At 39.5% G+C, this 13,482-nt stretch overlaps 1 protein-coding gene across 1 annotated transcript in view; it reads right to left on the bottom strand.

Moving 5' to 3' along the window:
* CDKL5 (cyclin-dependent kinase-like 5) overlaps positions 1 to 13,482 on the bottom strand; it is a 188,021-nt gene that overhangs the window by 71,017 nt on the left and 103,522 nt on the right. Inside the window, exons 4-5 of the mRNA XM_005870937.2 lie at positions 11,016 to 11,061; positions 520 to 656 (exon numbers count right to left, since the gene is read on the bottom strand). Coding sequence (XP_005870999.1) covers positions 520 to 656; positions 11,016 to 11,061 — 183 coding nt within the window. The remainder of the gene's footprint in view (positions 1 to 519; positions 657 to 11,015; positions 11,062 to 13,482) is intronic.

Here is a 13,482-nt window from a genome sequence, read left to right as displayed (position 1 = left end):
TCCAAGTTTCCAATTCCTTTATCCATGGTCTCACCTTATGCCTCCTGGCACATCATTTTCCCTCAAATATAGCCAAAGCACTGGCAATTCACAAGAGGCTGCTTCATGAGCCCACCCATTCACCATCCTTAGGTCTGATTCAGACACCCATCCTATGCTTGTGAGGTATCTTACACGTACCTCTCCCATCCTGTACCATTGCCGCCCATTTATTTGTCTCCCTCAGCAGTCTCGCTTAGGTTTAATTAAAATAAACCAAGTCTAAAAATTACTTGAACACGGATTCTCAGACTTTAGAAGCCAAGCCAATACACTGTTTAAACTTAAGGTTATATCTATACAGTGAAATTGTATCAAATCCGTCAATATATTTCAGGACTTCTCTAATGATTATGGGTAATACTTTCCTTGGATTAGGAGAACATTGACAAATCATAATGACACTTTCTTGAATGGTATCAGAAACAGCCCTAAGTAAAAGAATCAGGCAAATATCCACATCATTGATTAGTGACTTACTTTTTCCACATACTCAAACACCAAGTATAATTTCCCCCTCCGACGAAAGGCTTCTTTCAGCTCCACAATGTTTTCCTGTTTGAGAGTACGAAGCATTTTAAGCTCTCGTAAGGTCGTTTCCTTGACCTCTTCATTTTCTAGAATGTAAACATGGTGAATAGAGTAAATTAAAGCTTTCAAACTACTCTTCAAAAAATTCTAAGAACACTGAAAACATACTAATTTCACTTTCCACTTTGAGTACTTCTGCATAAGAAGTCTAAGGATGACACATTAAATAGAACCTTTTCTTGTTCAAAGGATCAAGAGTAAGAAACTTCAAGAAAAGGCTTACTTAACCAGCACAAACCCAATTTTCTGCTTGAATGTTCTTAACCTTCTTATTGTAAAGTGTATGTGTAAAACACAGAGTTCCACATATGAATCCATTGTCAGTTTAACATTACATTCCAAAGAAGGAGTTTAATATGGTAAAAAGAAATAAACTGTATCATTGTGCAGAAGACCCTCTATGAAGCATCTGTATCGGTTGATGCTTTTAAGTTTGGCCTGAAGCTTTGGCTTTAAAGAGCATTTTACTCTTCAGGCTACATGTGAGTCACCTCAGTGAGCAGAGGCCAAGTGCCAGGCATCCACAATGCAGCGCACAGTCAAGTTGCAGGGAATTCTAAATGTGCTTGATCTTCTCTCGGAACAGCAGCTGCTATAGGTTCCTACTGTCCTCCTGTGACATGTCCATCTGTCCATCCCAGATGGCGTAGCTATACTGGGGTGGAGAACTTATGCTGAACCAACATCCCCTTCCATATCATCAACGTCAACTCATGATATCCCCCACAGACATGGAGGAAGGACAGAAGTCACATTAACCTGAATGGATTCATGAACAGGGGGAGCGGGGAAGGTAATGTTTCATTTTACATGAGTTTTTATGATTTAGCAGGGAAATTCTAACCACTATGTTTATGTATGTATACACAAGGATACAGGTTCATAATTCCTTATCTGCAATTCCAAGAATCCAAAAACCAGTCTAAAAACTGAACAATTTCTAAGTTTATGGAAAATCTCTTTAAAGGCAAAACCTGAACTGACACGAGACCACTTATAGTCTTTGTGTATGCATCCCACTTACTATGAATATTCTTATGTTGTGCTTTAGAAATAGTACCTGATTACAGGGTACGAAAGTAGCATGCCATATTTTCATTCTAAAATCCAAACCTTATAAATTCTGAAACACATCTGTCCCCCACGGTTTTGGGTAAGGGTCAGAATCCTAGCTTGAGAGTCTAAGTTGTGTGATCCTTCGGTTCAGGCATGTCTGGGGGTGGAGTGAGGGAGAAAATGGCATTTGGAGATAGGAGTGAGAAAGATTAAGGTACCTTCTAGGAAGAAATACTTCCTAAGCAAGATACACAGGAGGAAAAGAGGAGTACTTCTCAGATTATTTTCTTTTTTTAAAAAAAATAATTCTTTATTGTTGAAAGTATAACATATGTCCCCCTTTTTTCCCTCATTGATCCCCTCCAGCCCACCCTCTTTCTCCCTCAGATTATTTTCTATCCCAACTCCCTGTCAAATTGAGTGTAAAGAAAGGAGAACTGTTTACACAAATGAAAAGATTTTCCCTACTTCAGCAAGAACATTGTTGGAGAAGGCTGGAACTCAAGTTAGGAAAGGGCAGAGAGAGACACTGCCTATCAGAAGGAAGGCAAGGACTAGCAGCAGCTAAGGCCAACAGTGGCTTAGGCAGTGAAGCAACCCAGCCCACATCAGGGGTACTCAACAGGGCCCACATTAGTGGAAAAGAGCATGACACAGTAGGGCCACCTGGTGAGTAGGGAGGAAACATGTGTGATGTGATGGGGCAGGGGAGAGCTTCCCAAAGTGGCTTAGAGGATAGGGGCAGGGGCTGGGGGGACAGACACAGAGGTCCAGCTGTTCTAGTTGGAGCTGAGCCAGCGAAGGGTGTTTTGTGACTGCTAGAACTGCTAAAGCCTAGGGAAGAATAACATCCTTTAGTCTTATGAAGAGGGCTTAACCTTCTTCTCTGCTATCCCATCTGAGTTACTCTCAAGGTTGGGGCAATCAAACTAAAATTCACCTATCTCTAAGACACACAGGTCTTAGTAAGAAGCAACTGATCTTGATTCAACAAGAGATAAATATATTGATGACTCAAGACCTGGTTCCTGCTTACTTTTCTATTCTCATCTAATGCCCTCCTTCACCACCCCTCTCCCATTAGTCTTTCAGTTCCTAAAACAGCTTCAAACTTTATTTTTCAATGATAGGGCCTTTGAACTTGTTCCCTCTACTCTCATTCTACTCCAGGGCTGGTTCCTTCAGGTTTTAGTTTAGATGTCACTCCTCAGGAGCCTTGCCCAGAGCACTAAAGCAAAGCAGGCCTCCATCCCCATTATTCCTTATCACATACTCGGAACATTTCTTTCAGACCTTCACACCATCATTATTTATGTGTTTGTTTGCTTACTGGTTTACCATCTGTGTGGACACCCCTGCAAACCGAGAGCTCTAGGAGGACAAGTCTTAGTTCTTCTGTTTAACCATATATACCCAACAACCTAGGACTGTACCTGTCACAAACAGGGGATCAGTGAATACTTCTTACAGGAATGCTTCCACTGGTACCATGAGGAAATCTTTGCTCATATATAGCTTGCTCCTATTCCCTTAAGACATAGGCAGCTGAAATTCAAGACCTAGATTTTGTATGTTTTAACCAACTAACACTGTGAGATGTGACTTCGGGCAAGCCACAATTTCTCATTCATAAAATAACTAAATGGGTCCCCTGACACACACATCCTAAAAAAACCCCATGGGCTTTTCTAAATCTAATAATCTATTATTTCTTTTCATTAAAATCTCATTGATTATGAGCCCAAACCTCATTGAATTTTGGTTCTTTGTTATATATACATCATTGAAATCTATGCTAACTCTACTTAAGAATGGTTATAGAGAGGGGAGAAAGGAATCTTCAAAAAGCAGCTCACAAAATCACTTAGTATGTAGTGCCCAAACCACGTCATGTGAGCAGTCTATCTTTTTCAGGAAATGAAGGCTTCTCTAATTTACGCCAGTTAGAGGTATTAAAAGTTGAGGTAAGCATTTTGGCACTGAGATTGTAATAAATGGGAACGGGCAGGAAGTGGAATTATTAATTTCCTAAGTGCAAGCAAAATACACACTCTTCATTACTAGGTATAACCTATCATTTTTGTTTCTCTGAGTACTTTAAAGATTCCTGGCCTCACCTGGACTTTAGAAATAAACAATCAGATGATGGAGAAAAAGAAAGCACATTCTGCTTATGTATGCTTCTCTCCCCAGAGGTTCAGGAAGGAGCCACGTTCTTCAGTGAGGCCGTTTTTTAAAGGTGGTAGCAGAACCCACTGAAGTGAGCACAAAAATGCCTTCTACTTGACAGAACCCCATGGATTCTTTATTTAGGCCAGGCTCCTCCAGTTTGCAAGTGAAAAAACCGAGTTGAGAAAGAACTTTCTCAGGGTGAGTGAAGAGATGTCACACTGAGTAGAACACAGGCAACATGGTGGAAGGCAGTGAGTGAGCTTTGGAGAATGAGTTGGAACAGCCAGGTTCGGGTCTAGGTCTGCTACTGCTCAGCTGAGTGGTAAAGCAGCATGCTATGGGTGGAAGAAAAAACTCAACAAAGACCCTGGGGTCTGCATCTTAGTCTCAGCTAACCACATACTAGCTATGCAGCTTTGGGCCTTCAGTTCCTGGGCTGTAAATCAGGGTTGGGGTTCTACTAAATGATTCAGAAGGTCCTTCCAGCTCTAGGAGCTCATACTTCCAAGCAATTTCTGCTGCTGTACATGCTGATGGACTTCGATATCAGTTACCACTGAAGGTGTTGAGCTTAGTACAGACAGCAACTCTGACAAAGTTATATAAATTCTCAGTAGTGACTAAATGGCAGGGTAGAAAAATGACATTAATTAAAAAAAAATAAGCAACCCAGGCACTGCCCTGACTGGGAATCAAACTGTCACTTCCTAGTTCATGGGTTGATACTCAACCACTGAACCACACCAGCCAGGCAGTAAAAGAGCATTTTTAAGAAAAAAGATCACCCCTAACCAGTTTGGCTCAGAGATAGAGCATAATCCCACAGACTAAAGGGTCCCAGGTTCAATTCCGGTCAAGGACACATACCTCGGTTATAGGCTCAATCCCTGGTCCTGGTTGGGGAGCATGTGGGAGGCAACCAATCAATGTGTCTCTCTCACATCAATATTTCTCTTTCTGTCTCTCCCCCTCCCTTCCACTCTCTCTAAAAGTCAATGGAAATATATCCTTGGGTGAGGTTTAACAAAAAGAAGAAGAAGAAAGATCACAGGAGCAAAAGAAATGCAAAGATAAGTGATGAAAAGAGAAAAATCTAAAGATGAGCTGAATCTCTATTGTAATTCTATTTTTAAAGAACTGTGGGCTTGGAAAAGAAATCCAGAAATAGCTGTAACCTACTTTTTGAAATCATAACCCTGACATTCTTGTATAACCAAAGAGCCCCCTCCCCCTAATGGAACTTTAAACAGGTATGCTGGGGTGGGGGAAGTCAACCCATCTTTGTATAAAACTAAAAGGATACCATGTTTGAGTCTGGTTGCCCTGACTAAAGAAGCAACATCAATAGGAGGACAATTAACATGGCCCAGAGGGCTTGAATAGTGGTGCTGTCATATATACCACAAAAGATGAGAACCCTTAAATCTTCTGAGATGAAGGCCAGGTAAAGCACAATGAAACTTTATTAAATCATGAAAGGTACAAAATGTTCACAAATCCTAGAAGAATCCCTGAAATTTGAAAGAGATCTATTTTGGACAGTAAAAGCAAGTGTGGTGAAATCATGACTAGCAGAATGCTCACTCTTAGTTAATTGAATTCTGTTTAACCAGAAATTGGAACATTAGCTTCAAGGCCTCTCTTATCCAGAAATCAAGTTCTTGCCCAGCTGGCTTGCTCAGTGGTTAAGCATTGGCCTATGAACCAGGAGGTCATGGTTTGATTCCTGGTCAGGGCACGTACCAGGATTGTGGGCTTGATCCCCAGTGTGGGGCGTGCAGGAGGCAGCTGATCAATTATTCTCTCTCATCATTGATGTTTCTATCTCTCTTTTCCTCTCTGAAATCAATAAAAATATATTTAAAACAAAAAGAAATCAAGTTCTTGAATTTAAGGAGCAGAGATGATGAATTCTTGTTTTGTAACATTATACAAAACTAGAGGCCCGATGCACAAAATTCGTGCAAGGGGCTCAGCCCTTGCAACCTCGGCTGCCTTGGCCCTCGCACCCTCGGCCGGCCCTCACAGCCCTTTGCAGCCTCGGCTTCATCTGGAAGGTCATCCGGAAGGACGTCTGGAAGGTTGTTTGGCTGATGTTAGCATATTAGCTTTTTATTATATAGGATGAGTCCAGAGTTCCTTTACCCAGAGATCAGGACAGAGCTTTCTAGTGTTGGGGTAAAAATAAGAATGAAATAAATTGGAAGAAAAAATGGATGATCAATTAAGCATTTTATCATGATTAAGAAGAATAAATATGTCCATTCCAAGAGAAAAATACTTATCTACAGAAAACAAAAGCAGCAGCAGGATATGAATGTGAGCAATTTTATTTGGCATAAGAGCAGAGATACAACCTAAATTCCATCTGAATTGAAGACTGCAACACAGCTCCCTGAGAGTCAGTCCCCTTGCTAACTAAATAATCTCTAGCATCTTTTTGGTCTGTGGTCATTTTTCTCTTCTCAGAAAATCCAAATACTGAGCAGAACTAAATTCTATAGAGAATTCTGGTTGGTTAAGTGTTTTATAACTTAATGTTTCTCTGTGGAAACGTACATTAACAGACAAATTTCTAATACTATCATTCAGGATATTATTAAGAATTCATTATCTGAGACTCCACATTTATGATGATGTATAAAGAAGCAAACATCATCAAAACAAGAAAATATTAACTAATGAAGTGATCTCAGATAAAAATGCCATCACTCAAATATTCCTCCCATTTTTTCTTTTTAAATACAGTTTTATTGATTTCAGAGAGGAAGGGAGACAGGGAGAGAGAGAGAAACACCGATGATGAAAGAAAGTCATTGAGTGGATACCTCCTGCCCCACACTGGGGATTGAGCCAGCAACCTGGGCATGAACCCTGACCGGGAATCAAACCATGACCTCCTGGTTCATAGGTCGACACTGATCCATATGGCCTCCTTTTAATAGGAGTTTTTGACCCCCACCCAGCGTGTCAAAGCCTTTCAGGAGAAATCATAGGCAAAGATAACTGATAAATGATATAATAGAGGTATATCAGGATAAAAAACTGATAAGGATGACGACAGAAGGACGAGAACATACAAAAATGAAGAGAAAACTGAGAAAGTTTTTCATTGATCTACCATTCAATTTTACTGTAAAAATTATCCCTCCCCCAAAAGAGAACAACACTTGATCCTTTCTTCTAAGAAATAGCACATCGTTGCTATTATAACCTAAATTATGTTAACTATAAGATAAAGTAAACATATTTTTGTGATTTTAACTTCTTTTTCATAATCTAACCTTTTATTTACTATGACATTTTGGTTCCCATTTTACATCATGATCTACTGTCCCGGGATAATAAGGACTTCTTGAAATAAATAGTGGTGTATCTTAAAATGTAGTTTTGAAAGATTTTATACAAATTTGTGGATATACAGATATTTAACAAGAAGTATGGTCATAATCCTTTTATTTTTAATCCTCATTCGAGGATATGTTTTTAGTGATTTTAAAGAGAGAGGAGGGGGAGAGAGAAACATTGATGTAAGAAAGAAGCATTAATCAGCTGCCTCCTGTACATACCCTATTGGGGATCAAACCCTAAACCCAGGTGTGTGCCCTGGCCAGGAATTGAACCCACAACCTTTTGGTGTATGGGATGATGTTCCAACCAACTGAGCCATCTGGCCAGGGCCATAGTCATAATCTTTTGAAATTTAACAGAAGGTAATAATATATGCTCTCATAAAATATCCCTTGATATCATCAGCACGAGAATACTTGATTAACTTGAATGTAGGTCAAATCAAGTTCAGATACAATTATGGTTTAACAAGACTTTCACAGGGTTATTTCATTATCTTCACAAAGATTTAATATTGGATTTAGAAAAGACACTATCATAATATCAGGAGAATATTTTTGAGTAACTAATAAAAGATTACTGAGAGCTATATGACAATAAGGGTAATATTATGAAACTCTATTTTTATTATAATTGGTCTTAATAAAATTTAAGATGATAAACTGTTTCAGAATAAAGTGGTTTACAGAGGGGTTGAATGGACAACCTCACCTGTACTAGACTATCTATGTACACTTCACACTCCAAAAATGTTGTTCACCACACACATTCCACTACATTCCATTAAGCAAGATACTACTCTGGCAAGAGGAAAAGCATAAAGATGGAAAAGAGAGTATGAGTCCAGCCGGTGTGACTCAGTGGTTGAGCGTTGGCTCATGTACCAGGAGGTCACAGTTTGATTCCTGGTCAGGGCACACGCCCAGGTTGTGGGCTCCATCTCCAATAGGGTTCCTTCAGGAGGCAGCCAATTAATGTTTCTATCTCTCTGCCCTTCCCCCTTCCTTTCTCTAAAACCAATAGAAAAATAATTAGAACGCTATATTTTAAAAAGAGTATGAGATCTACACTAGGGAGAACTGGAAATAGTAGGAAAATGTGCCTAAAATAGGACTGAACTAAAAAGTTATAAATAATTGTATATGTCTTCAGATTCTATCATAGAAATGTTTAGAAGTATCCCTCTATAAGTATGTATAGGTGTACCTACAAAGGTGTCCATCTGCAAAATGGATGGTATATAGAGCAAGAGCAGAACAGACTTTCTGGACCCCTCTGACAATCCAATATGGAATCAGCCATGACAGTTATGTCAAGTGCTATGTCAAGGCTGAGGTAGTGGGGTGTAATGAGAATGCCCTTCATAAGGCCCAGAAGGCCCAAAACCACAAGTCTGGACACTTGGATAAGGACTCCATCTGGACACCTATATGAATGGGACCTCCACCCATATGGGCAATGAGAACTCAGAGCTCCCACCACCCAATGCTTGAGCTTGGCCATACCATGGGTCACAGTCAGAGCCCTGCTGGACTTCACACCACCGGGCGTGTGCTGCCACTGTAGCCACCTGGCTTAAGACCCCTGCCCACCTCTCTACCTGCAGACACTGCTAGTGATTAGGACTTTGCTCTGGACACTCGGTCTGTTCCCTTCTATCAAGTAAGCTTTCCCTCTCTGTGTGTAACCTGCATGTGACTCTATTGGCTTATTGGGGCAGTCTCCCTAATAAACCTGGCATTGTGGAAAGATACAATATGTGTAACTCCTTTCGGGGATGCTCCCAACAATGGGTGATAAGGCTGCATGCCTAAGGTATGGTAACTGATAATGGCCTCACAGAGATGAAGGCAGGGTTGGATTCATGTTTTGTCAGCTCAGTGAAATAAGGGCTGATCAAATGTTTCCTATAATGTCTACACTATTCATGCATTCCCAGGACACCACAGCTAAAACCAGCCTTGTCTCAAAATTATACAAATTCATTCAAGCACTGACTGCTTTCTACTCTATTTAACTGCTATTTATAAACAGGTCTTAAGAATTGGTATGCAGAGGATACAGGTTGAAAAGAAAATGGTACTTAGTTTTTTTTTAAAAAAAGCAATGACATACATGTCCTAGATTGTACTGCTTTTCAAAAATTTGATGACAAATATTATTTTTTGTGGTAACTGATGCTTGACGATGTGCCTTACAAGATGAATGCACAGCCAGAAGTATTTACACTTATGCAAAGGTTATGCTTGATCTACTGCTGCAACCACTCTTTTTAGTAGATCACCATTTGTCTCTTGGCCACCTGTGGTTAGCCCAAAGCCACAACTCAAAGAGCTCATTTCTAATGGTCTCAGAGTGAGTTGGCCAAGGCTATTGTTTCCTGTTAGACTACAGGTACATCATTTGAAGCAGTTTCTTTTTCTTTTTTTATGAATAGCTAAAAGCATTATTTTATTGCCTTCTCTTTAAGGCTGCTGGGACAATGGCTGCTCAAGTTCCAGGCTGGTATGCATGTGCTCCATATAACTAGCACATCAGAGTTGGGTTACATCATATCCCACTGACTCTACACCATAGGACTTTGTCAGTGAGCCCTTTTAGTTATTTAATGTTTGCTAAGTCTCTAAGGTAAGGGTGATGAAACCGTTCACAAATATAGAGGCTGCTGTCTTACAGAAATCACTCAATGTGAGCTGATGAAGGTAGGTTGTGACTGTTATTGTCATACTTCTAATTAGATATGAAGGTTGATGCTATGCCGGTGACTCTCATGCCTGGAGTGCTATTTTTCAAATGGCAGGTTGTGACTCATTAGCGGGGAAATGAATGTATTTGATGTCACAATAGGCATTTACATGAATTCATATGAGCACGAAAGAAGAGAAAACGGAGAACCTCACACTAGTAAAATAAAGCAGTTTTGTGACACTTTTGTTTCGGTTATATATAGGACATTATGTATGCTGGTATTGGATTGGGATGTAAAAAACATTTCTACTGTGGGTCTCTGTCCAAAGAAAATTAGAAAAATGCTGCCTAGAACTTCTCAGACATCATGTGTGTCTTCATGGTCAGTTTTTCTACTTGGCTATCTTTAAATGGCCAATAGTCTACATTTAAAACCCAACAAACTACTGAAATGCTTTATTTATTTATTTTTTGATACATTACCTTTTTGTGTACATTACTTTTTTAAAAAGTCTTATTTTATTTTAACCTTTCTCACCCAGCATGGGATAATTTTAATACTCTATTCAAAATGGTCTGGACATGTGATCAAGCCCTCCAAGTACAGTATTTACCCTTGAAAACTTTTTTTCACCCAATAACTTTAATAAAATCATTCCCCTGATACCATCTACATATCACTTATTCTTGTATTTCTAACTGACTAGGAATCAGAGATCCTAGTACTGAATACTAAAGCCTTTCACCCAGTGCTTAGTACTTGTGTGAACCCACAGAAATATTTCAAATCCATTTTCTCATTTTTCTTATATTTGGAAACTACGTAAATAGCATTCCTTCCACCCAGCACATGAAGCAAGTTTTCCAACATTGACTGAGATTTGAAAAGATTTACACAGAAGAAACTAAAATTTTCAAAGCAAAGCATGATAATAAATAAATAAGCTAGATTCAGTTTCTACGATTGAGATTTTGTAATTTGAGGTATAGAGTCTTATCAGCTCAATCCCATCTCTTCCACATTCTATTCAGAGAAATCAAAGATGAGAAAGAGAGAGAGAGAGAGAGAGAGAGAGAGAGAGAGAGAGAGAGAGAGAGAGAGAGAGAAAGATATATACCTTCACTATCCTTGAATTTCTTGATTGCCACAATTTCATGAGTTTCCTGCAACGGAAAAGAGGCAGAAAGAAAAGTCATTCTCCTATGTTTTTCAAACTGGGAATCCCAATTGCCCGGGGGTAGGTATATTCTGGGACAAAGTAGCAAGAACTCAGAGAGTAAAAAATAGATCCTCCTCATCCCAGTCCCTCACTTCTTGGTTCCAAAATTCTTTCTTACCACCCTGCAGACATTGTCAGGAACGGAAAAGGAGAGGGGAAGTGAGGGAGGGGGCAAAAACCAGAGACATTGAGAGAACACGGATGAACCAGAAATGTCAATGTTAAAAGTGCCAGGATGACTGACAATAGACTACAGACTGTACTGCCCTCTGGAATTCAGGGACACATTTTAATTGGGCTTCTAAGACCAGAGACAAGGCTTCTACAATACTTGGCAGTTACTGGAAGTAGAATGCCTCCTCCAAATCTCCTCATTCACCTACTTTTTCCTAATGAACCTATCCAGTTGCTCACCAGCTTTTCCCTATGGGTCATTTCAAATCCAAAGTGGGAAAATATTTGTCAACAAACACCAATCACCCCCACCCTTGACTTTATTTAGTTCTCCTGACCTAACAGAATTAGTTTGTGAGCAGAACCCTAATTTAAACTGAAACATTGCATCTCCCTCTCTCTCTCTCTCTCTCTCTCTCTCTCGTTTGGAAGAGAAGAATATAAGGACTGGACAGGATATGGAAATGCTAAAAATTAAGTACCACTAGGCTAAATAACTCATGTCTAATTCTGGTCTATAAAAAGCTTTTGATAAAATAAAATATAGAGTCCTCAAAGCAAACATGTCATATAGAAAGGTCTTCTGAATGACTCAGGCCTGCTTTTACTCTGAGGACACTTTCAAATCCATAGGACCAAATCTTTTAATAAAAATTGTCCCTGCATCGAAACAAAGGTTTCAAAAAGGAACACAATACAAGGAAATAACCCACAGGGTACAAATCATTAACATTAAAAATTTGTGCTTTTTGCCTAAGTTTCTTACAAAAGCAAGGGGAATTATGAAAAGGGGGGAGGGGAAGTGACCATTTTAATTATTATGCTGAAAGACAAACCCTGAGTTGTAACTATGTGTGTAAATCAACCTTTTTATTTCTCATTTGCCCACTGAAAAAAGAAAATACCAGCTTTCATATTTGTCTTATAGGGGGAAAATTATCTGAAAGTGCTATAGGCTACTGAGGAGAAAGATTCTTAAGGGTATTGTGTTTTTGTTTTTAATGGAGGAACAGAATTGTAAAGGAACAGGTACTTTCTGATACTGTAAATTTCACTATTGAGAAGGAATAACTGCAAAGTCAACATAATGCAGGAAAAGATGGACTAGAATATTAATATACGTAGTAGCAGGTAACTCTTCTAGGTAGGCTACTTTCTCTTAATACAGTTTCTTATGTTGCTCCTTTTCAAATGGCTCTAGCTAGCAACTTACCTTTGACACAAGGGAAAGAACAAACCCTATTAGGAAACTGCTCACAGCACAAACTTACGGGCAGCATGGTATGTGTCCAGGAAGAGAGTGAGACTGCTCATACCTCGTTTCCAGGTAGTGTTTCATCCTATATTGCACTCTAAACTCAGAGTCCTACGTGCATTTTTAAAATTTCATCCTAAGTGTTAAAACCTTACCTGATTTTATAAAAGGTCTTGCTTGGTTCAAAATTGTCCACTGATACGACTACAAATTCAATTTCAAAACTAGTACATTTATACCATCTCGAATAAAGAAATTCATTAGTTTTTCCCCCTGGCGTCTCATACATAGAATTTACTGTATAAAACAGTTGTGCAAAAGGGGGGGAGGGGTCATCCTGGACGGTTTGGCTCAGTGGATGGGGCATTCGCCTGTGAACTGAAGGGTCCTGAGTTTGATTCCAGTCAAGGGCACATCCCTGGGTTGCAGGCTCAATCCCCAATGAGGGTGTGCAGGAGGCAGCTGATCAATGATTCTCTCTCATCATTGATGTTTCTGTCTCTCTCTCCCTTCCTCTCTGAAATCAATAAAAATATATTTTAAAAAAATTTTAAAAAGGGGGGTCAAATAAAGTAAAATAATTATTTTATTTATACTTTCAGTACCATGGAAATCCTCTCTCTCAACACACACACACACACACACACACACACACACACACACACACTATGGTTTCTATATTCACTTAAAGATTGAAGCCAAATAGACAGCTTTCTACATAAAATCAATTCAATGTTTGATGAAAAACACATGTAATTAACAGCAAAAGATGTTGGAAAGAATTTAATATTTCACTTTGATTCAAACTGCTTATGAAAAACTAGAGGCCCAGTGCACGAAATTTGTGCATGGGTAGGGTCCCTAGGCCTGGCTGGCAATTAGGGCCGATCTGTGGGGCGACCGGCAGGGTGATCGAGGGGCCCCTGCTGGTACCCG

Source organism: Myotis brandtii, unplaced genomic scaffold (assembly GCF_000412655.1).
Source record: "Myotis brandtii unplaced genomic scaffold, ASM41265v1 scaffold326, whole genome shotgun sequence".
NCBI classification, from domain to species: Eukaryota; Metazoa; Chordata; class Mammalia; order Chiroptera; family Vespertilionidae; genus Myotis; species Myotis brandtii.
Note: the sequence above shows the minus strand (reverse complement) of the source record. Positions and strands in the feature narration are given on the sequence as shown.